Below are 25,511 nucleotides of genomic sequence, written 5' to 3' on the forward strand. Positions count from 1 at the left end.
ATCATCTCATCGTCTACATCATCTATCATTGCAGCCTCCACGACACGTCCCTAACTGGTACAGCACATGGCAGGCACTGGACTACCAGAGTGCCTGCCCTCAGAACCTCAAGTACATTGGGGCCTCAAATGGCATCAGGAACGGCATCCATGAGGACTGCCTCTACCTCAATGTCTTCACACCCTCGGTAAGGTGCCTCACGCTCACCTTGGGGAAAGTATCTACACATTTGTTTATTTATTTTATTTTTTTCTTTCTTTCTTTCTCTCTCCCACTGTCAGACTATTAGTTGACTTGTGACTACTGTTCTTTTTCATCCTCTTTTATGTACTCATTTTTAAATGGCTGTAGTTAGACATTCTTGAACAACTTTTGAAAATAATAATTATTTCAATATCACCATCAAACAGCAAAACTATTTCACTAGTATTAAGTAACACTACAAGTCAGTGATTGAAAACAATAACATATGGTTTACTGTGATCTTGTATCAACAGGAGAACAAAATGTAAGAAACATGTTTCCCATTTTAAACTAAAGTGAACTAATTCATAAAAAATAAATAAATAAATTTGCAGTGCACATTCATATTGTCTGAAATTAAAAAATGGTGGTTGCATTCATAACAGAAAAATCTTCATGGAGAGAACACTGAGAAATACATTGATCAAGTCTTTTTGCATCAGGATTACTACTGGTTGTAAGATCCACTAACCCTCCACACATCTCACTCCTGCCTCTCCCTCCACTCAGGTGTCCATCAATGTGAACAACATGTACCCAGTGCTGTTCTACATCCATGGTGGAAACCTGGATCACGGGGCGAGCAATCTGTTCCCAGGACACATGTTGGCAGCCTATGGGGAGGTGGTGGTGGTCACCTTTAACTACCGGCTTGGGGCGCTTGGTAAGTCATCTGGGTAACTTGGGTGAGGTGATCAGAATTTTTTTTTTTTTTTTTTTTTTTTTTTGTGTGTGTGTGTATGTGTTTAGGGTTAAGGACAGAAAAGGACATTTGCTATGAGAGTGAGGGATGATATTCTAAATATCTCAAAGCTATTTCACTCTATCGTATCTTGTTCTTTCCAAACAGTCATGAAATTCGGAAATTTCATTCATTTTCTCATCAAAAGAGCTTGTATAGACACTTGAATTTCATAACACAGCTAAATAATGTCTCAAAATGCTTATTTTCATAGGAAATTTTTTACTTTGAATAACCTGTACTTTCACCTCTAGCAATATCCGCAGAAACTTGTGTGACACCCTGTATTTGTATAATCTCTAAATTTAATCACCTTTTGTTTTCCTGTTTCATCTGCAGGGTTCCTCAGCACAGGAGATGCCAACTCACCTGGTAACTATGGCCTGATGGACATGGCCATGGCCCTTGAGTGGGTGTATACCAACATACGCTTCTTTAATGGCGACCGCAACAAGATCACAGTGTTTGGGCCAGGAGCAGGTGGAGCCATGGCAGGGATTCTCGCTGTGCTGCCCCGAACCAAGGACTATGTCAGCCAGGTCATTGCTCAGGTAGGTATTAGCAGCACTGTCATCAGCATCATCATCGTTTTGAAGATCTCCACATATACTTACATGTGTCAGCCTTGTTTACCTAATAGTGGTTCACCAAGCTGCAAAGTCTCTAGCAGCCTCCCTTCACCAGTCCAGATCTCTTGGCCCCTTCTCTTTTAAAAGCTCATACATCTGCATTCAGATCTCAAATTATGTTCTCTAAATTACTATCCACCATTGATCCTTTTAACATGCTCACACCAGCCAAGTCTCTCTCTCCTCACCATCAGATTAATGCACTCAGCTCCCATCCTTCCTCATTTCACAATGTTGATAGTTATATATAGTAGCACATGTTCAGCTCCATAGTGGCACTGATTCCTTCACTACACCCAAGAAAGAAAGACAAGGAAGGATTATCCACAAATTATCCTCCCTCCATAGAACAGCTGCCTCCATTCTCTAACACATGCAGTATCCATCACATATATGTACAGAGCACCACCTCTTGAACATCTACATAACAACATTCCATTCTTTACACATCCACTTCCCTTACAGAACACCTCCCAATTCCTCCACTACTCCTCACATCACTCATCTGTTTTCCCCACAGAGTGGTTCCCCCCTGGCAGAGTGGGCAGTGTTGGATGATGTCTATCGTGTGCAAAACACCTCCCGTGTGTATGGCCTGGAGGTGGGCTGCACTGTTGAGAGTTCTTACAAGTTGCTGCAGTGTCTCAACCGACGTAGCTATGAGGAACTCTCTACTGCACCCATCACAGTAAGTGGCTGATGCTGTCATCTCCCATTGCTCTCTTTCGTAAGAACATAAGAAAAGCTGCAAGAAGCCATCAGGTTAACCCTTTCACTGCTATATGCACAGTTTGCAGCACTAAAAGCAATACATAGAATCTTTATAAGCATGTACAAGAGAGTGGGGAATAAAAAAGAATGTTTTGCAATTTCTAGCCAGTACAATGTTTGGAGGTGGTTGTAGAATAAAAATAGATGTCTCTCTTTCATAAGAACATAATAACACAAGGAAATAAGTGAAGCTGCAAGAAGTCATCCAGTTAACACGTACCAATCCTTGTTCTACACTTTCAAATTATGTATCCTTGTATTCCCATCTTTATGCCCCCTTCTCCATTTGCTTGGTGGATGTTCTATTACTTTTTTTGAATTGTTGCTGTGCTTCTTTGTTTTACATATTCTTTACTTTATCATCTTTCCTTTTGGTGGTATGTTTTATTTTTTATTTACTTTATGACATCCAGTTTATAGCACTATGTCCAGTCCTTCTTACCCCTTTTGAACAATATCCCACAAAAGAGCTGTTTATTACTTAACCATCTCCTGTTTTTCTTCAATGTCCTCTCCTTTGTTAGCACTCCTGCCTCTTTCTTTTGTTGTTGGTGGCTTGTCCTGCATCCCTTCTTTCCCTGTCTCATTATTGGTGGCACATCTTATATCCCATCTTACTCTGATGGCTCATCGTTAAGCCATCATCCCTGTTCCATTGTTATTTTATAGTTCATTCCATTTTTGTCACTTAAAAGTACATTAAAATGTGTATAAACAATGCCTTTTACCCTGCAATGTATAGCACAATTTTACCATCAGCAAATATACCAGTAAAGTCACAAAAAAATTATACATTTTGTATTCATCCAAGTGATGAGTTGGTTGTATGCCAAATTAGCCATCATAATAAAAAATATAAAAAATACATAAAAAAATAATAATAATATTTTTTGGTCAGATATCACATTAGTCATGAGCTACATATGTCATATACTGAGTACCCCACTACACTTCATTATGTATGCTTATTCTTCATCCCTCATGCAGCCTTACATGACCATGTTCAGCAGTCTTCTTTCACGTTTCTTACAGCCTGATGTGGGGACCTTTGCCTGGGGTCCTGTTGTAGACACCAACTTCACAGTGCCAGGAGATGAGTGGTATGAGGAGTGGGAGGAGAAGGACTGGCGCATCGTCCCTGAGATGCCCATCAACTTCTATCAAAGAAACCACCACCACCGCAACCTTCGCTACATGACAGGGGTCAATCGAGATGCTGGTGCCAACTTTGTGTGTAAGTATTGTGTGTTTATTTACCTATTGGTACCTTAACAGATTGAGTTAGGCTTATCATTTCCAATTTTATAGAACCAAATTGTGTGTTTGTGTTTGTGTTCATGCTTCTACTGTACCTATATCACTATTTACTCCTTTACTTGTTCATCCCGCTTACCTCCCACATTTGTCTCTCTTTAGTTGTTTTCCTCTCATCCCTCTGCATTGCCTCCTTTCTTTCCATCTTCTCAACCTTTTTTCCAACCCACATTCCTCCAATCTTCAATGACCGTCTGCTTTACTGTAATACCACCTGAAAGAATAAATATTCATAATCACCTTCAGTACCTACCCTACCTCCCCACAACACTCACATTTACCTTCAAACAGTGTACTTCCCCCATCACCAAGCAAGCTATCTTTTCCCACAACAGTCAATGACAACCGGCTGGTGCGTAACCATCATGAGGTCACTGAGGAGTTCTTCAATGAGCGAGTGAAGGACTGGGTAAAGCACTACAACTACTCTCTCAACATGGAAGGGGCCTATGATGCCATCAAGTGGATGTACACCTATGGACCCGACCCACACAATACTACACACATCCGGGAGCAGTATGTGAATGTAAGTGCCTGCATGTGAGTGTGTGTGTTATTTCCCCACAGTGAATCATTCTTGTCCAATACATCTTATTTCCTTACACCCCTCTTCCTCAACATTTGAATCTCTTTTCTACTCTCTTTCTACCTCTTTCCCTCTCCCCAAACCAACCTACTATTTCTCCTGAAGTATTTTTGTCCCACACATCTTACTTCCTTACTTCCTCCCTCCTCAACTTTTAAATCTCTCTTCCACTCTTTTCTGTCTTTCTCCCTCTCCCTAAACGTCCTACTACTTCTCCTTCCTCAGATGTTATCAGATGCACTCTACAAGTCTGGCGTGGATGAAATAGTGAAGGTGCTAGTCAACTCCACCAATAAGCAAAGGGTTCCTACCTACTACTACCTCCTCAACACCACTGTAGAGGCCCTCAAGCTGCCCTTCTGGAGAGAGGTATGAGATACCTTCTGCTGAGCTCCTCTTATTTCCTCACCAGTGTATTTGACAATGTGTTTTGAAGTGATGCTTTTATCTTTTTATTGGCTCTTAAGGTGATGTGCTTGCACTTTCTTCCTCATACTTGTTAATGGTGTGGAATTATCTATTTTGACATGTAATGTATTTGCTGTATTGAAAGCATATACAGAAGTCATATGAGTCCATCTTCTCTTCATTATATTAGTGTAGGAAATATAGACATTCATTCAGACTCAAACCATATTAAGAAATTTACCATATAGGAGCCTTTCATACTGAAACTGAATCAGATCCACATTTTTCTATCAAATCTTGACTTTCTAGCAAAAATCAATATCAAACTTAGCTTCAGAAAGAAAACCAGTCAAAGTTTATTAGGCCAATCCAAGCTTTTACAAGAGTTTTGTCACCCAACAGATCCCCAACGACATTGAGTATTATTTCATCAGTGGTGCTCCCTTTATGGATCCAGACTTCTACCCTGAGTCTGTAAGAGTGTCCCGGGAGCAGTGGAGCGAAGGCGACCGTAACATCTCAGAATTCATGATGAAAACCATTGCCAACTTTGCTAAATGGGGGTGAGTGCTGATGCATTTCTTTAATTTAATTTACCCAAATATTCTTTTGGATCTTGCATTATCCTTTTTTTCTCTCTCTCTCTCTCTCTCTCTCTCTCTCTCTCTCTCTCTCTCTCTCTCCATTATAGAATTAATTTCTTTTATCTAAAGCAGCCTTTCATAATGTTTGTCCCTAGGAACCCCACCCAGACCCAGGTACAGGTGCTCAAGGTGAAATGGGAGGAGGTGCTGGAGGGTAACCTGAGGTACCTGAGCATCAACACCACCTTCAACACCTCCATGCACTATAACTACCGCCAGCCTTACAACACCTTCTGGACCACTTACATGCCGCAGGTCATACGCGAGTGGGTGCCCACTGTGCCACCACCTCTCAATGTGAGTTTGACAGAGATTTAGGCTTATTGTGACTTCTTTCACATACTTATATTTGTATATTCTGTTTCATATGTTGATGCATTTATTAATTTTCTTTCTATACATTTATTTTGTACTTATTCCTCAAGAGAAGTAATAGCAACTATACATCGGGCAGAACTGTGTCTTATAGGATGACTGACAAAGAATGCCTTATTCAACAATACTTTAATGTAGAGAGTACAATCTGTCCTGGGTGTTATGTGAAGGCTACTGTATACATGAAAAAAAAACTTTATGGGTTAAGCAGTTAGTTTATTTATAGGAACTGTCTCAGATTGTTTGTGGCAAACACTTTTGAAATTTTTCAAATACTGAGGAACTCCTGAAGTGTTTCTATGATGAATGCATAACTATGAAATATTATCTATATACATACAGCAATGTGTCAAAGATCACACTGATGCAGAAGTATGAATTAATGCAATAAGGATTTTTTAAGAATGCTGACAGTTATTTTTATCTTTTGGTTTCTGGTATATTTTTTGTTAGTACAAAAAAGCAAGACACTCATGATACACTTGTGTCTGTGCTATACAAAGTAGGAGAATTGGTGTCTCATGTACTCACTTAGCTTTCCTCCTCAATGCTAACTTTTTTTATAACAGTTCCTCAGGTTTTGTCAGGCATCCATTTGTTGCCCAACACAGCTTTGTATTACTTTCTTTCCTGTGACAACATTCCTCACTTACAATGTGAAAGCCTTTTTCTTCATTAGCATTACTTTTCCTTCTAGCCCTGGACACAGATGAGCCAGCCCATTGTGGCAGCCTTCTACGGGTCCCTGATGGCCTGCGTGGTGCTGCTGGTGATACTTTTTGTTTGCTGTGGCCTTTGGAAATCAGCCAAGAGGTAGGAAGCTTGTGTTCCTCTGAACCTGTTTTCTACTTCCTCTTTTCCTTATTTCTTTTCTGCAGTTACTCCTGTGTGTGTTTTTTGTGTTAGTAAATATGTATACTTCTTATTCTTCTTGCTGCAGTTACTTGTGTGATTTGTGGTGGTAAGTAGTAGCAGTTATGCTTATACATTCACCTCTTGCTGCTGTTTGTGCACAGTATGCTAGCAATTTATGGATGCTTTTAGTTGTTTGTTTTGTTTTGTTTTTAGCTTCTCAACCACCACTTACTTTTTAATTGTTTAAAGATTATAATTTCAAGAAGTGATTCTATCTTACCTAAAGAGGTAAAGAGGAGGTGTATTTATGATTACTGCTTTGCAAAGGTAAACTTTGCATATTAGAAGAAAAAATGAGGAAACAATCATGTCTACCTTCTCTCAGGTGGTAAATCAGCCCATCCCCACCTTCACTTGGTTTTCACAGTTTGGAATGAAGCTCTCTTAAATGTATAACACAATAGCAAGTTTTAATCTACACACCAACAAGCAAACCTTGGGTGTGAACATCTTTGTCATAAGAGCAACTGAGTGTTCAGACTAACAAATCAGTCAGATGATGGAGTAAATTCAATAAAAGTAGGAAAACTTCATTGACACAAACCAATACATGTCATTCTTGGTGAGTTCTTGAATCCCTTCTGTCTGATATGATGATTTCCTACTAAACACTATTATTTACTTGTTATGTGCATGGTCATACTCCCCGGTGTCACATCTCACTAGTTCACCACTGACCCAGTCGCAGGCAGACTACAGTAATTACAGGTTTATGATTATAAATCAGTGTTTTACAGCCTGCTGCACCATTCTGAGGGCAGGTAAGGTGAAGTGTGGTTTCATTGTAACCAGACTCAAGGATCAGTCACACCACCTGGCATGAGGACAAAAGGATTGCATGATTCTGTTTTCCCTTTCCTGGACTCCATCATATGTGCTTTGTGGTTTTTACAGATCATTACTAACACTAATAGCTTCAGTATCTCATGTTTTTCAAGTGCGTAATAATGAACTGATATATCCTGGATTCCATTTTTCAATGTTATTAACAAATGTCAAATGACTGTCAGTTATAGGAGTGGGGTATGATTGTAAAGCTGCATTGATGGTAAAAGAGTACTGGTATGGATGCATCCTGGATAATTACTATGCACATTATCCTAATAATACCACTAGCTTTTGCATCACTACTGTAACAGGATACTTTGATGAAGTTTGATAATAGGAGAAAAATATTTCAAAATGTTAGGATTATCACAGTACAGTATACAGCATTAACATTATCACTGTACATATGTATGTACATGCTGAACTGTTTTCCCCCACAACTTTACTCTGTTGTCTGACATTCTGTATTTATAAATTTAAAACTGAAGAAGAATAACAGATTAATTGAATTTTAGATGGCTTAATTCAAAATCCTCCAAGCTTAAGCAATTGGCTTTTGTTGTGTAGTGTTGCTTACTCAGTGTTATATGTGGTGTATTTCATGAAGTTGTAACATAGTCTTATTACTTTCCACCAGCCATATATTATCTTCTTTGGACCTTGCTTTGTAATTCACATCCCCATCTAAAGGTATGTGATTGACACTTGGTCAAGCTTCTCACACAGTGAGATTGACATTTGGTCAGGCTTCTCACACAGTGAGATTGATACTTGGTCAGGCTTCTCCTCACACAGTGAGATACTGTTGTGCTCATTATGCAGCTTACTGGGATTGTTGAGACTTTCTTTGAAAAGGTAAACAGAACAATCAATCATTTTGGTGTCTGTTGAAATATCAAAGAATGAAAATCCTCTAGTTTTGAAATCTTGTAAAACAATTAGTTAATGTTGGAACCCAGACCATTACTTCTACAAAGATACATTTGAGGAATGATACTTACATACACATGCACATTATATATATATATATATATATATATATATATATATATATATATATATATATATATATATATATATATATATATATATATATATATATATATATATATATATATATATATATATATATATATATATATATATATATATATATATATATATATATATATATATATATGTTACAGTCAATACCTGAATCCAGACAATTTGTAAAGTGACTTATTTTTTCAGGCAATTTGTGAACTGCCTGGTTAGGTTAGGTTAGGTTAGGTTAGGTTAGGTTAGGTTAGGTTATAACCTAACCTAACCTAACCTAACCTAACCTAACCTAACCTAACCTAACCTAACCTAATCTAACCTAACCTAACCTAACCTAACCTAACCTAACCAGGCAGTTCACAAATTGCCTGAAAAAATAAGTCACTTTACAAATTGTCTGGATTCAGGTATTGACTGTAACATATATATATATATATATATATATATATATATATATATATATATATATATATATATATATATATATATATATATATATATATATATATATATATATATATATATATAAATAATGTGTGTGTGTGTGTGTGTAAAGAAAGAAGGGGAGGAGGGAGGGAGAAGAATGTCAGTATGAAAGAATGGAGCATCATCCAAGGCAGCAGCAGTAATATAATGTCAAAATATGTGCTAGGTTAGCTACCTATCTATAGCAACCTGATGGTGCACAGCTTAGCAATCTTTGCTCACAAACAAGAGATCTGGAATTTGAATCCTGAGGTTGGATGGAAACAAAGTGTTTCCATATACAGTATGTGCAGTAGAGGCCCTCACCCAGGATGATTTGTGTAGCCTGGGTGGTATTGGATGGTGGCAGAACAACAAGAATGTTTTTCTTTCAGAGCTTTTTTTTTTTTCAAAGACATAGGTTATAAAAATGGAAATTGTACTGCATTACCATCGTCAGTGTTGTGTCTGCATTTTACTGTGTTGCCAATCTCTGTGGCCTCTAGTAGTGACAAGCCTCCTTACTTTCCTCTAGCCACTTCCTGCCTGCTGTGTACCACAGATTCTTTTCTCCATAAAAAAGATAATCTAAATGCATATTTTATAGTACATTTAAAGTGAATTCATGTCAGAAATAACTTCTAGTTAGTGTACTATTTTCCAGATAAAACTTTTAACAATAATGTTGACTAAGCTCAAATTAATGCTGAATGGTAGTTAGAAATAAATGATCTGATAACAAAGCTCTTAGTTGACTCACATTAGCTGCTTCTACCCAGTACTGCTTATGCTTTATAAAACATTGTCAAGTAGTAAAAATATTAATTGCAAAAATTACCTAACTTTTAGTATTCCTTACACAATATGTTCATGTTTAGTAGAAGCTTACTACTTTGTATTTCTTCTTTGTTGAGTAGTAACAAAAGCATGTGAAGACTTGATGTAACATAACATCTTGGAACAGAAATTCAGTACAGCTCCAACCCACCAACTGAGCCAGGAAGTGCCTACTGCTGTGGTGCCGGACAGCAGTGGATAGCACAATGCTAAGCACTGTGAGCAGTGCCCTAACCTGCCTCCTCCTCCTCCCCTGCCCCAGACAGCGCAACAAGGCAGTGTCCGACCTGGTGTATTACAAGGCAGACAGCGAAGCCCTGAGCTACGGGGACCAGTACTCACAGGGGAAAGAGAGTGGGAACTTGTTCGGGGGTAGGCCACTCCCTTCTCTCCCCTCACATCCCCGCTCACCCAGGATTGAAGTTTAGCTTCTATGCTTCAACTAACCCTTGTTTGCTCTATGGTTTGTTTTCTGCTAATTAACATTTTATTCCTACTGTATTGATGTTTTTGCCTCTATGTGTGATAGTTCTTGGAGGGTTAGGATGTATTAAATTTTCTTACTTGTTATGCTCCTTATTTCTTATTTTCACTGAAATAAGAAAGTTTATATTTTCATAATGATATTTTCCATTATTGTGCTGTTCAAACTAACAGCATTCAACAGTTGTAAAGTGAGCATTTCCATGAGCATTATCTCAATCAGATAATTGTAACTTATGACAGCATTGTTCAAAGTAGAAACTTCGAACAATTAAATGGTACTATTTCATCCACATAGCACCATAGAATGAAAAATAATTTTTCCTGACCATTCCTACAACTCTCACTTGTGTTTTCCATAACACATCATAACCACTTCTTTACATCTAGAGACTGGTACTGTTCATCTTATGTATTGGAGTCCAGTGTGTCTGCCTCAGTTAGCATGTAGAGCAGAGTGATACTGTTCGGTTCATAGAGATGGAGTCCAGGATGTTTACCTTTTACTAAGATTCAGAACAGACTTTGATGTGTTGACTAACTTTGCATGCAAGGTGTGTTCTATATGAAAGTTTTGTGTGTTTAGAGATGAGTGCATAGTGCATTCCTCACAGTATTTTTGTATGTATATAATACTGACCATTTTTATTTACTGGCCAAGGAGGAAACACCTGTTGTAGAACTAAAAGATTCTTCAGCAGAGTTGTAAGAAAAGGAATTCTACAAGTGATTCTCTGGGAGTTATCTACACAATTAAGGGATAAAACCTGCCACCAAGTTCAGGAAGGAAATAAAGGAAACTAAAAATGACATTTTTTTTTCTAGAATATGGCACAAAGCTATTATTCTTACAATTGAGGTGTCTAGAATCATACTGTACCAAGCAGCATTTTTAAAAACTTGGGAAATCTCTTTCAAAGTTTGGTAACATTTAAACACTCATATCTCAGGAATTAAAAGAGATATTCCATTGCATTTTCTTTTTTAATATTGTGTAACATCTCTGTTATCATATTCTGGCTCATTACAATAATGAAGACAGTAATAATGTAATGATTAATCTGACTACAGTGATACTTAGAATGTTAACATTAAAACTAAAAGTATTAATAAAGCTTATTTAAGTTGAGGTTTACTGCATTATTATTGTGTTTCAGTAGTAAAATAGCACAGAAATGATGATGCTCATGTCTCCATTTGAGTGTGAGCAGTCTGTCACCAGTGACGGAATCATGAATGCCAATTGGCCAGAAGGGCGTGTCTCCTGCACTCCCATTGGCCTATGAGTAGATGTGCTTGATGGCACTATGCCCTTTGCATGGCTGGCTCTCATTGGCTGAGAGTTCTCTATGCCACATGGTCACTTTAAAAAATGCTTGGTATCTTATACTTCCAAACTCTGAGCTTAGCTTGAGACTGCAACAGAGGGGTTAAAGTTATGTTTACTTAATGGGAATTTTTACCTTACTGCCACATGCATTCTGTACCTCTGACTTGTGCGCCAGATAGAAGGATGTTTGGGGAACACAGTACTATACTTAACTCAATTTCAGGTACTATGACACTTGGTACAGTATGATAGTATGATTCTAGGTGCCTCATTTGGGAACTAACATTAGCCAGTGTGTATTTACCTAGTTTACCTAGGTAAATACATACCTATATTTATAACCATATTTATCCAGTTTCTCTTTGAAATGTGTACACTGTTTGCCACAACCACCTGTTCCTTTGAATCATTCCAGATTTCACTAGTTCTATACAGGAAGTTGTATTTCTTGATGTCACTTGAACATCCAATCTTCTTTATTTTCTTCCCATGCCCTCCCATCTGTCTCTCTTCCTCCTCCATCTGTAGTACTGAGTCATTTCTATCTATTCTTTCTATATTGTTTACTAATTTGTACATTGTTATCAGGTCTCCTCTTTCTCTTCTCTCTTGCAGTGTTCAAGTCTTTCTTCATAGCTTAAGTCTTTCAATTCTGGTACCATCTTTGTTGCTATCGTCTATATTCTTTCCAGTTTCTGTATATCTTTTTTTTTCTATGTGCAGCCCAAACTACTGCTGCATATTCCAATTTAGGATGTATCATGCTTGTTATAATTTTCTTCAACATGTCTTTATCTAAGTAGTTAAACACCACATTAACATTTGTTAACAAGCTGTATGTAGAGCCAAATATCCCATTTATGTGCCTTTCAGGTGATAGTGTCCTGAATCATTACTCCAAATCTTTTTCTTCATTACTTTTCATTATTATTTCTCCTCCCATTTTGTACTTCCACAAAGGTCTCTTTTTACTTTTCCTATTTCCAACACATGGCATTTTCTAGCATTAGATTCTAGTTTCCATCTTTGCCTCCATGCATGTATCTTGTCAATATCCTTTTGTAACTCCTTGCTGTCATTTTCATCCTTTATTATTTTCATTATTTTCAATCATCAGCAAACAGGTTTTTTATAACTATTTAGATCTGTCATATCATTTACATACATTTGAAACATAATAGGTGTCAAAACAGATCCTTGTGGTACCCCACTTGTCATTCTACGCCAACTTGAATTAGTGTCTCTGATTCTCATTTCCCTCCCTTATAAATAATCCTCCATCCATCTCAATGTTGCTCCCTTTAGTCTTCCTCCATTCTCTAGCTTCCACATAACACTTTTGAGGGGAGCTATATTGATTTTTTTTTCTTTGTGTGTGTGTGTGTGTGTGTGTGTGTGTGTGTGTACATAAAATTCTGACCATTCCCTCTCCTTCCACATACAGACAGAGGAACAAGGCCCTGGATGATCTCCAATACATCTCGTCGGACCACCTTGAGGCCCCCCATGACCAGGACGACTACAAGGTTAGGGAGTACCTGGACAGGCTCTCTGACCACCAACTTAGCAATGGCCAGACCCCGTCACGGCCCATCACCCCGACTTCACGGCCAATCACCCCAAATACTGTCACCACCGAAGCCCCAGAGCTCTCAGAGGCCGGGACGCTCAAGAGGGGCAACAGCAACCACGAAAGTTACCGACCCAACCATCACACCATGGCTAAGTCTGTCGACCAACTGAACTATCCTCGCTATCAGCCACACAATAACCACAATAACCAGCCAACACAAGTCCACCTTTCCAGATCCACAGATAACATTCTGGAGAGTTACCCTCGGGCCTACATCACTCCAGACATGGGGCCACAGCTCAATGGATATGTGCAACAGCCACAGTCACAGCAGAGGAAGATCAATACTACTACTAATAATAATGTAAACATGACTCCACCCCAGCAAATGAGGCCTATCACCCCAGCTTCAGAGGTCCATTCTGAGCCCCTGAGACGACCATCCTATGACTCTGCATTTTCAACACAGCCTCTTGTATGTGATGAACTGAAGAAGGCTCCGAGGACTCCCCAGCCAACAGTGCGCACTTCTGTGGCCACAATCACATCCACCACAGGCCTTCTCCACACTGAGCTGTGAGCAATGGGGTCTTTACTCAGGCTGTATTTATGCCTCCAAACTTTCCAGTGATGTGTCAGTGCTGTGTGGCGCTTATGAAAACACTGAGTGTAGCTAGGCTCTCAAGTTCAGTTCTTGAATGTGGCCAAAACATTCTGTTAGGGCACTATGAAGGTACCTCAAGGGAAAGAGTGAAGTGGAGGTTGAGTTTTTTATTTGATTGTTCTCAAGTTTCCAATTTGTTGTACACTAGTAACTTGACATGCAACACTGAAATGGTTGCTTTTCTTCCCCCACAAGACAAAGCTGAGTTTTCTTTCTTGTAGTGCCAAAATCAAGTTACTTGATTTACGGTGTTTATGGTATCTTATTTTATTAATGTGTGATAAATTGAGTCACAAGGTTATTATTGCTGGCTGTGACATTTATGAATCAGCCAGAAACAATGGTTTCCTCTAGGAGGATGTAATGAATGAATATTGGTTCAGTATTCTCACAAACTAGGAAACTACTAACCAGTGGAACTGATTATTCAAGTTCTTTATAAGCCTCAGTTTTGTCCCATCATTACTGTCATCATCACAATTTTTAAAGACAGGTCCATGATTATAAAGATGAGCCTTGTCACCTGATGGTAGCTTGCTAGCTTCACAGATCTCTCAGATTTATTTGTCAGGTTCTTTCATTTTCATATTCATTCAAAGTGTTATTAAGGTGTTACAACAAGTACCATGTGGTGATGACACTACTGCTGCTGCAACACAGACCAGTGATATACACTTGTTCCTTATGGTATCACAGAGTCCAATGAATTTTATGTCTACAGATCAAAGAAATATTAATGTATGTACTAATAAACTGCCTTATATTAATCATAGACATATAAAGACCAAGAATTGAGCATGTGATAGGTGGAGGCCTACTGCAGACTTTTATTTTAAACATTTTGTAGAATATGACATCACTACTTTGAATAACTGTACATGACTAGAGGTGAGTAAAAGAGGAGGAAAAGAGAGGGAAGACATATGAGGCACCCAGAGCCAGAGTAATGTAAGCAACCTTGTGGACGAAATTATTATTTTTATTGCATTGTCTTTCCCACCATTCCTACCATGACATCAGAATGGACCCCACAATCGAGTCAAAAATCTATCCAAGTGAAATTATCCACAGAACCTTCTTGTCATGCTTGAGTGACAGCTATCAGTTGCTTGGACCAGAGAGAAGTAATTCCTTCACCACAGCAGCACAGGAAAGGCCAGGCAATGACAGCTTGTGCTGCAAGTCACATGTCACACCAGGACACCTCCCCACCACCACACCCACACACTTCACACTCTCCCTCCCTCCAGCCTGCTTGCTACCCTTAAACAACAGGCTGCTGCCTTAATTTTTCTATCACACAACATATAAGCCTTTCATTATAATGGCAGCCAACAGCAAACCCCCTGTGGAGCCAGGACTCTCCAGAGGAAGAAAAATATCACTAAAAGACAAAGAAACGTAGGGGAAGCCTACACAAACTTTGAAAATGTATTTCTTTATATTCTATTATCCTTTACACCAGTATATTTTCATAACATTTATTAGTTCTTTTTTTTAGTTTCTTCAAGATAAATGTTTTAAGCTTGTATCAATTTCTTCATTTGTGTTCATCTTAGGAAGTACTTGTATGTTGCTTATATTTTTTTCTTCACAAAATTGATAAGTTCACCGAAAAGAAGACTTTTAATGGTTGTAATTCCCTTATTAGTACATAGAAAATAAAGCAACTTTATAGAATAAAGAAAATAAACAATGCGTGGGTGCTAGATAAAAATGTGAATGTGGCTGGGTGATATTCTGAACAAAATCATATAAAAAGTCACCTATTTATTTCTAGTGATGTAATTTGATTGTAACTTCACAATATAATTCAACTAAACAGTTGTAAAGGGTATAAATTACTGAATATTTTGTTACCAATCATTTCTTTCTATCTCACTCCATTGAAGAGATATCATATCTTGAAACTTGCAAAATTCTGACTGTGTTTTCCTCCATTTTTAGTTTTTGGCACTTACATGACTCTGGCTCGAGGCATCTCATATTTCTTAGTTAATATAAGTTAATACCCACATACAACTGATTTATGTTGTGGAGAACTGCCTGTAGTGTTTAGTGTGTATTAAGAGAAAGGTTATATTCTACCTTGAGATAACAGTGTACAAATATGGTCACAGTTGATAAAAGGAACATTCAGATATTAGTCACAATAATTCACAATGCATGACTCCTGTGCACATGGATGTTATAAACTGTGTGTGTGTGTGTGTGTGTGTGTGTGTGTGTGTGTGTGTGTGTGTGTGTGTGTGTGTGTGTGTGTGTGTGTGTGTGTGTGTGTGTGTGTGTGTGTGTGTGTGTGTGTGTGTGTGTGTGTGTGTGTGTGTGTGGCATTTATGTATATAAATGACTAATAGTTATAAAACAAGATAAATTTAGCTTTTTATACCAGAACAGGTAATTTCTATCACATTAATATTACTTACCTGACCTGACACTTAACATGCATATTAAGTGTTGTTCATACCAGACCTTCACTCTGTGCAATCCAGTGCAACAGTATAATATATAGTTTTGTGCATCAGTTCAGTATCATTAATTAGCTACAAAGCACAGTGCAGGATGATGGCTGCTGAGAAAGTTATTCTTTGTAATTCAGTCACACAACCCTAAAACTCCAATACATGACTTAAATTTCACTCCAACTGTTTTAACATTTGCGTACAAATCTTAACAATTTTGGGACAAAGAACAATTAAAAGAAAGCTTACATTTTGATTACTCCAGTCATTCAAATTTGTGAACACAAATTTACTATTTTCAGTGTGCATTTAGACTTCCAGGAGGATTCTCATCTTCAAGCCAGTATATACTCAATACAAAACCATTTATTTCTTGAACAATGATGGACAGCTTGCAAAAAAAAATACAGTTCTTATAGAAAAGTAATTTCACAATATAGAAATGTATGTTAATTAAACAATTTGTTCCCATGAAATGTAAAATAAGAAAAAATAAACTTAGAGTTGTGTCTCAGAGGGATAAACAGCTCTTCTCTTGGACAAGAGACAAGAGGTGATCCCCATCATGCAAGTAGAATTAACTTTTAAAGTTACCTATTGTATCAGAAACAACACATTTCTTATAGCAGCTATGATTCAAAATTTGTCTTCTCAACTGTTCTTTAATATATTTGAGTAACATTTTACAGTCGTTAAGGGTAATAATACTAACAACCTGTAAACCATCCCAAAAAGATACAAGGCAGTTCACTAAATCCAAGCAAGGAATACCAGACTTCCCTAGAGGAATGTCATGTTAATCAGTAACAAAGTGCCTTCATGCATGCCATCCCGTTCTTGTAGACATAAATGCAATAATTTGTTCAGACACGACACAGATATTGACTGTGCTGAAATGTCTTGTGTGTGCCTTTTATAAATAAAACATTTCCTATGTTATTTTGAATTTTTCATAAATAAACATCAAATACACTTGTAATGTTCTTTACCTGATGTTATTTTCTTTTTGCTATCATAAGAGCTAATATATATATATATATATATATATATATATATATATATATATATATATATATATATATATATATATATATATATATATATATATATATATATATATATATATATATATATATATATATATATATATATATATATTTATCATTAATGCAATAAAAGTCCACAATGAATGAGAAGAAGCAAAACTACATGTTAGTGCTAGTACTAAAGAAAGACAAACTATATCTTGATATAGTTTAGGGATAAAGGCCTCCTGCTGAGCAATGAAGGATCAAAATAATACATCATCCACAATTTAACCATACTACAAACATTTCCCCTCCCTTGCCAGTGTCCAGCTATCAGCACATAGGAAGCTCAGACATTTTTGGAGCACATTCCAGATTACCAGTCAGCACAGATTTTAGTGAATATAAATATAAACACTCTAATTAATGAAGTCCTGAAACCAATAAATTGATTAAAGCATATTATTACATTATCTTAAAAACACTTTTCAATAGTTGGTCACTGGATAAGGCTTAACATACATTTGAGCATTTTTACTTTACTATGGCCTAAATCTTTATCTTGTATATGCATCAGTATATACTGTATATTACTATCATGATCATTATTCATACAGTACATACAAAGTAGCCCCATAGATTCTGGTCACAGAAGGAATCAAAACACTGTATGATAGATTAAGAACATCATATTTCTCTATGAAAAACTGGGAAATGGAAATATGTTTTACTGATATTAGCTTCATTAAGAGAGAGAGAGAGAGAGAGAGAGAGAGAGAGAGAGAGAGAGAGAGAGAGAGAGAGAGAGAGAGAGAGAGAGAGAGAGAGAGAGAGAGAGAGAGAGAGAGAGAGAGAGAGAGAGAGAGAGAGAGAGAGAGAGAGAGAGAGAGAGAGAGAGAGAGAGAGAGAGAAAAATTACTCCTAATGTTACTCTCATCACTCATGGAAGCTGCATCTTAAAGCTCTACATGAGATATCTTTACACTTTCCTGTCCCCTGACCATTACTTTAGTTTATCCTTTCTTGAAAACTTTCATCCTGATGTTACTGTACAATGCATTTTTTTTCACATTTCCACTACTGAGTTTTCACACTTCAACCCTTCTAAAAACTTAACCCTGCCAGTACTACTACCTTACCTCATCCTGCCTTTCCTTTTATCTTTATCTTCCTTGCACTGTTCTGGCATCATTGCAGCTCCAAGATGAAAAAATGTCACTGTGCTGTCTAGGCAGAAGGTTTACGGCCCATGATGAGCTGAAAATTGTTACGCAGTTGGATGCGGGGTATGCTCAGGATGGGTGCTTACTCCCAGAGTCAACATGAATCTGTATAGGAATGAGACATGGTGAGTTTTTCTTACAAATCATAAACTTCTAATTTTGCAAAGGTATATTAATTGTAGCTTCAACCAATATTCAGTTGGGCTTTAGTGATCATTTACAGCTCAGCTAGTAACAAGTCAAAGTTTGTACCTAGGGAGTTTGCACCCTCAGGAGTTAAAGCCCTTGCTGCTGCTTCTCACAGATACTCCTTAGATGATTTTCTTAGTTTCAAGACATGACCATGACTCATATCAACTTACTTTTCCTGGAACTCAACAAGATCTTTCTCTGCTATGCTGATTCCTGGCCAAGAAGATATTAAGATGGTCAATTCCTCCACAGTCAGCTCCCTCTCACTGATGTGTATCTTGTCCCTGGCAAAAGGAAGAGAAGCATGTGAATTTGCTCTTCTCTTAAAAGTGAACATGAACAGCAAAAGAAAGTCACAAAGACCTTAACTCATCCTGCATTAGCACACACCCATGCTGAACAATTTTCACTAATTTTTGTTCTTGGCAAAATCAACTTATCACACCCTGAAACAAAGTGAGAACATAACAATATACTTTAGAGAAGCCTATAAGCTGGTTAAATGCCATTTCTCCTGGTTGTGCAGGGTGAATACAGCCTTATTACCAGCAAAGAGAGAGAGAGAGAGAGAGAGAGAGAGAGAGAGAGAGAGAGAGAGAGAGAGAGAGAGAGAGAGAGAGAGAGAGAGAGAGAGAGAGAGAGAGAGAGAGAGAGAGAGAGAGAGAGAGAGAGAGAGAGAGAGAGAGAGAGAGAGAGAGTCCACTTTAAAGGCCAAGTCAATCCTACCTGAGTGATGAGTGCTTAACTCTCTCTCTCTCTCTCTCTCTCTCTCTCTCTCTCTCTCTCTCTCTCTCTCTCTCTCTCTCTCTCTCTAAAGAAAAGAAGTGAGAAGAGACATAGAAATGCCTCTTGTGTGAAAAGTGCTTTAATAAGCAAATAGTAACAGAAAGTAAAGAATCAAATATGAGAAATGTCAGCTGTCACATCCATTCCAGGCAAATCATATATCACACCAAACCAACAAATGAAGATCAAAATATATGAAGCAGTATCATAAGGACCCAAACTTACAACTATACACTTAATTAGAGGTGGGAGAAATAGTTTTGCATGTACATAGCAATACACCTAATATGCAAAACATGTGTTAACATGGTATTGGTTAAAAGGAAGTTATGAGTAATGAGCATTGAATATTATTTTAAATTATGAGAAAAAGCACATAGACTTTTGACATGCATCTGATTTATTAAAAAAAAATCACAATTGGATTTATTCTCACTGTTACTTACACCTGCTATATCAATTACAGTTAGTGAACTGCCTCAGCTCTCCCACACACCCTGCTAACTTCTCCCAGGGACCAGTAGAGTGATAATGGTAATTAATTTACATGAACTTGGTATGAAAATTTGACTGACTACAATTAAAGACCATGAATTTTATGAGCATTAAGCTATAATTAAAAACTTTACTTCTACATTACTACCCCAATGTTTGCCATGGTTATGCTAATGATTAATCATTGTTTGTCTCAGTGAGGAAAAGCACCGCATGTAAGAGCAACAATCCTGCAAAATATTCTTGCATTTTTTTCCATTCCAAGTAAGCTCATTTTGATTACAAAAAATTAAGTTGTAAACTGCATTTCTTCAAGGTATACACATAAAAAAATCGTCTCATCCCATTTGCATAATCTCTGTTCTTGCTTCAGGTCTTCACATACCTATTAAAGTCTTGTGTATCAATAATTTTAAAACAGCATCTCCATGACTAAATAAAAACTACAGTCATATCCCTTTCCTCCCCTTCTGGAACTCCTGTCCAGGGCCTCACCTAAAGAAGTCAGGGTAAGGGATGTTAAACTTGGGCTCTTGATACAGGCCCCTCACATCATAGATGCCTTCCTTCCAGATCTCTGCAAATATGCTGTCAACAAGCTGCAAGACAACCATAAATTGTAAGTGTGCACATGATATACACATGTGTGCAGGCATATTTGCAGTCAATATAGAGAAAAAAATCAAGATCAGAGAAGACAGACAGAGAACCAGCACAAAAGATTTAGGAAAGGGAAATAATGCATTGTGAAATATGTGGAGATTAGAATTTCAATAAAATAATTTTGTGCAAAAGAGCAGAAATGATGCTGGTTCACTGTACAGCAGGTAAGTGTAAGATGCAGATCTGAGATAATATGATGAATGACATAGTGACTTGAATTTGCCACCTTGATGTGAAATATGCAGGTCCAGGTTTGGGCACAAGACTCAGATTTGTTCCATTTTTCATATCTTGCCTTGAGGCAAGATAGAGTGACTGTCAACCACTGCTATGATGGAATGACCATACAGGAAACTTGAGATGAAGGTGCAGAGAGGTGGAGAGAGACCATATGAGGGAAGTTTAGAATTAAAGATTTATCCGAGATTCTATCTAAGGCTTTTGATGTGTCTTAGCAACAATAAAAGTTCCACAGTAATTGCAAAGACAGGAATACCAAAATTCAGTAAGAATGTTATGAATGTGTGTGCATTTTACCTCATCAATTACTCCATTGAGTTTTTTTGCCAGTTGGTGATGCACAATGCGTTCTTCATCATAGCAGTAAAGGGCCACCACACCACCTGCCAGGAAGGAGAACCATGCTTAAATCAAGATGAATATGTTCTGTTCCTCAGATTCTTACAATATTCTCACAATATTCATATTTCACACAGGCATAAAAAAAAAGAGCATTATAAAATTGTATATATTCTTCATTACTTGTAGGATTACTCCTAATAATTACAATAATTATTATAGTAATGTACTCAAGTATGAATCTATCCCAACACAATTTAAGCATTCCTCCCTCACCTAACACCTATGTATTTCCATATGTTCAGCCACAAGGCTGCAGTCTCTGCATCCCTGCCTCCTATACACACACCTACACACAAACACACACTTCCTTTCTCTCACCAGGCACCAGGATACGATCTGCCTCCTTAAAGAACACTGGCAAGTCAAACCAATGGCATGCTTGGCCTGATGTCACCAGCTGCTGGCTGCCATCAGGGAATGGCAATGACTCAGCTCGGCTCACCCTATGGCAAAGGAATGAATGAAGTAAAGCCTACTAAAGTGTTGCAAAAGGATAGTTTGTTAGTTAAGGAAATGTCAAATGCTGTAAAACTTGATAATGATGAAAGAAGGCTGCATGTGAGACCTTTCCCATTACTGTAACAGGATAGATCTTTCATATGCAGCATTATTTGCAATTTGTTCTACCATTTTCCTGATACAATGGTTACCTACCAAAGGACAGACTTCACTGTCTAAAGTGACTTCTTTAATAATAAGAAAGAATTATGTACTACATTTCAAAGGCCATAAAGAAATGTGGAACTGTAAGTCTTGTTAAGGGAAAAGTGTTAAAAAATTTTAATGTATTTTCTCAGACTGAAATCTCTTACTTCTTCAGATGCCTTCCTTCCAAGAGGACATCTTTCCAAGCATCCTCACTTCTGTCTATTTATGCATCTATTCTGATGCCTGTTTTCTTCACCTTCTTTTGACTCTAGTTCCATACTAGTCATAAAATCAATTTAGTTCCATACTACCACACAAAAGATTGATTGCAACAAAATTAATTAGGTCCTCTTAGTAAAGTATGTAGATATGTCTCAAATGCTCTGTATCTTGAGTCCTAACTATAATGTCATGCTGAAAGGAACTAATCCCCAAAATTTCTGAATGTAAGTCTTGATGATTAAGTGACTCCACTACCAATAGATGCACTATCAAATAACTGGTACCCAGCTCCATCAGTTGTGGCATGGACAAGACTTTTGAAGTGACACCTGTAGAAGCTCATACTGCCTAAGTACTCACCAGTGCACTGATGTTCGAATATGAGGTTGATGGCAGCATGTGAGCTTGACAGTTGTTTTGCAGAGAACTTGGACTCAAGACTCAGAGTTTATCAATGCCATGCTCTGGCAGCTTGGCCACTACCTCAATGTCTATTCCAGGCCATCCCAATAGAACTTAACTCATCTCTCTAACTGATTTTGTCTGTCCTACCTTTTATTACTACCATCTTTAGGTAGCTGTTACTCTCATTGCCTATCTTGTAGCTCTTTACCACATGACATGTACTACAAATCTCCATTTTACTTTTTAGCTTTAGTCTTAAAGTTTGGTCTGCTCTTTAAGCCATGATGTCTTCTTATCTCTCTATATTCTTATCTCTGCATAGTTCATTGTATACATTGTATACATTATATACATTGTTTTATGTTTCATATATATATATATATATATATATATATATATATATATATATATATATATATATATATATATATATATATATATATATGGGGCTGCAGCCCCAGTCCCCCCTCTTCCTGTACTATGCCATACCCACAAAACTCACCTGAAGGCCACTGCTTGGTTCTCGTTGAGTTTCACGGCCTCAGCAATCTGCCCCTCCGAGATGTCCACACCCACCACGGAGGTGAAGTGAGGAGCCAGGAGATGGGTACACTGGCCGGAGCCGCAGCCCACGTCCACCGCTGCTTTCAGGGGACCATCGTACTGGAAAACATGTTAGTCTATCACAAAAAAACTGAGGGCCGCATCCACAAGCTATTTGTAACGTATACTTGATACCACCCGCCACCCGCGTCACAATTTTGGTCAAGTCCAAACATGCTGACGTGCAGGAATAAACGTGACGTCTGAAGCATGACAACCTGCTGGCGAGCTCCCTCTCTAATTCACATTTTCTCTTCCCGTAGTGATTCAGAGTTGTAGTGATGGAAAAATTGTAGTGTATATAGTACAATAGTGTAAATTTTGTACAAGGTTTGTGTTTAAATTTTTAAGTCTTTTAGTATTGCTGGAGTACTTATAACTCATTATTACATACATTATTACACTACATTACCCACTCCCATCTAACTACACCCTGTCGCTCTACCACCAAGCAGGCGGTAAAGTGGCAGAGTGTAGGTAGGAGTTTACAGAGATTTGTCTCTGGGGTCTGTAAAGAACAAATTACCAAATTTTAGCAAAGCATCGCCTGTCACTCACCCCACTGCGAAGGTAGTCCAGGATGCTCCTCACCAGTGACGCCGGGGGTTTGAGCCGCGTCTTGGCGTAAGCAGCAGCAACATTCTTTTCCTTAAAGAACCGCTGAGACATAATGAAATACTCTGTCCGAAGGAAGGTGGGGAACCACATGCATCATACGGTATCCGGGCGTCCCAATTCGCGCACAAAAAGAAAAAAAAATAGGCATGATCTGATGGCTGCTCAAGATTTTTTTTTTTTTTCTATTGAGGACATATTCAAAAGCTTTTGAGAGGCAGGATATCTGAGCTAAAATTCGGTAGTTTAAAAGTCAAATTTTGGAAAACTTCCAGCAAAAAAGCAAGGAGGTTGATAGAGATAAAAAAAAAAGCTGGACTAGGCAAGATGCTAAGGTACTATCACTACCACATAAATAATGTAAACTAAACAAAAGCCAAATAAAAAATCAAAATATAACAATAAAAGAACCTGAAACGACAGCACTGAACGCAGGAATAACTCGCCTGATGTGCAGAAGATCTGGATGGCGACTGATCTGATGTCACTGTTGAGAGAGAGAGAGAGAGAGAGAGAGAGAGAGAGAGAGAGAGAGATCGCACTGTTGACATGAATATTAACAGTGGTGATGGTGTCGATGGCAGTGATAACGTTACATTACCTGATAGTATCTTAATATCAGCAGCTGACATGTGCTCATCTTCCTAAGCTGACATGCTCTTCTAATTATTTAATCTCTTTTCTCAACTTTTTTTTTCTTTTTCCTGGTAACACTGTTTTAGACAGGGTGGAATCAAAAGCTTTTCGTCTTATCAATTCCTTTCCTATAACTGTCTTCAGCCTCTTTCTCATCGCCCCAGTATTGCATCTCTTTCTATCTACTTCCCCTATTTTCACACTAACTGCTCTTCTGATCTTGCTAACTGCATGCTTCCTCTCCTCCCGCGGCCTCGCTGCACAAGACTTTTTTTTTTCTCTCACTTCTATTCTGTCCACTTCTCTAATGCAAGAGTTAACTAGTACTCTCAATCATTCATCCCTTTCTCTGGTAAACTCTGGAACTCCCTGCATGCTTCTGTATTTCCTCCTTCCTATGACTTGAACTCTTTCAAAAGGGAAGTTTCAAGACACTTATCCTTCAATTTTCGATGATTCTCTTCACATCTTTTTTGGGGCTGCCACCTCAGCGGGAGTTTTCTCTCTCTCTCTCTCTCTCTCTCTCTCTCTCTCTCTCTCTCTCTCTCTCTCTCTCTCTCTCTCTCTCTCTCTCTCTCTCTCTCTCTCTCTCTCTCTCGTTTCCCTTGGTCAGTGACGAAAAAAAGAAAAAAAAAGCGATCGTGTGTCTGCCCAGTCATGCTGGCTGGCGTTCTTCGGTAAAGGTTATAGAGGCAGCCCTGCATAAATGTGTGTGTGTGTGTGTGTTTGTGTGTGTGTGTGTGTGTGTGTGTGTGTGTGTGTGTTTTGGGGAATAACTATATACTTTGATCTATAATGTTACTGCTGTGGACTAGTCAACTTTCTTAATATTTTGAGCACTGTAAGGTGTTTGTATGGACACGTAGAGAGAGAGAGAGAGAGAGAGAGAGAGAGAGAGAGAGAGAGAGAGAGAGAGAGAGAGAGAGAGAGAGAGAGAGAGAGAATGTTTATCGGTCAATTTGCACATGAACATAAAACGTGAAACTTGGACACCGTACAGACACTACACCAAGACTCTGGAACACGTCATTGCTAACCGTCTT

The 25,511-nt window shown here is 38.0% G+C and overlaps 2 protein-coding genes across 2 annotated transcripts in view; one reads left to right on the forward strand and one right to left on the reverse strand.

Annotated features, from left to right (window-relative positions):
• The window catches only part of LOC135108327 (neuroligin-like protein glit-1), a 31,389-nt gene extending 14,107 nt beyond the window's left edge, over positions 1–17,282 (forward strand). The window contains 11 exon segments of the mRNA XM_064019184.1: positions 35–187; positions 754–907; positions 1,325–1,536; positions 2,135–2,302; positions 3,418–3,619; positions 4,035–4,225; positions 4,511–4,654; positions 5,096–5,256; positions 5,433–5,634; positions 6,410–6,525; positions 13,056–17,282. Coding sequence (XP_063875254.1) covers positions 35–187; positions 754–907; positions 1,325–1,536; positions 2,135–2,302; positions 3,418–3,619; positions 4,035–4,225; positions 4,511–4,654; positions 5,096–5,256; positions 5,433–5,634; positions 6,410–6,525; positions 13,056–13,764 — 2,412 coding nt within the window. The 3' untranslated portion in view covers positions 13,765–17,282.
• Positions 17,283–17,453: 171 nt separating this feature from the next.
• On the reverse strand, positions 17,454–24,293 carry LOC135108328 (uncharacterized). The gene is made up of 8 exons (XM_064019185.1): positions 24,244–24,293; positions 23,776–23,897; positions 23,117–23,277; positions 21,658–21,782; positions 21,235–21,320; positions 20,530–20,633; positions 18,924–19,037; positions 17,454–18,666 (listed from the first exon to the last, which is right to left on the reverse strand). Exons 2-8 carry the CDS (start codon positions 23,884–23,886, stop codon positions 18,606–18,608), a joined length of 762 nt encoding a protein of 253 aa, XP_063875255.1. The 5' UTR covers positions 23,887–23,897; positions 24,244–24,293; the 3' UTR covers positions 17,454–18,605.
• Positions 24,294–25,511: the final 1,218 nt, after the last annotated feature.

Source organism: Scylla paramamosain, chromosome 17, assembly GCF_035594125.1.
Source record: "Scylla paramamosain isolate STU-SP2022 chromosome 17, ASM3559412v1, whole genome shotgun sequence".
Taxonomy (NCBI): domain Eukaryota; kingdom Metazoa; phylum Arthropoda; class Malacostraca; order Decapoda; family Portunidae; genus Scylla; species Scylla paramamosain.

Excerpts from the sequence above, each read along its gene's own strand:
- LOC135108328 (XM_064019185.1), bottom strand. The coding sequence starts at position 23,886 with ATGTCTCAGCGGTTCTTTAAGGAAAAGAATGTTGCTGCTGCTTACGCC. Across the intron at positions 23,278-23,775 it reads TGGACTACCTTCGCAGTGGG|TACGATGGTCCCCTGAAAGC; the intron begins GTGAGTGACAGG and ends CATGTTTTCCAG. Across the intron at positions 18,667-18,923 it reads CTTGTTGAGTTCCAGGAAAA|ATTCATGTTGACTCTGGGAG; the intron begins GTAAGTTGATAT and ends ATTCCTATACAG.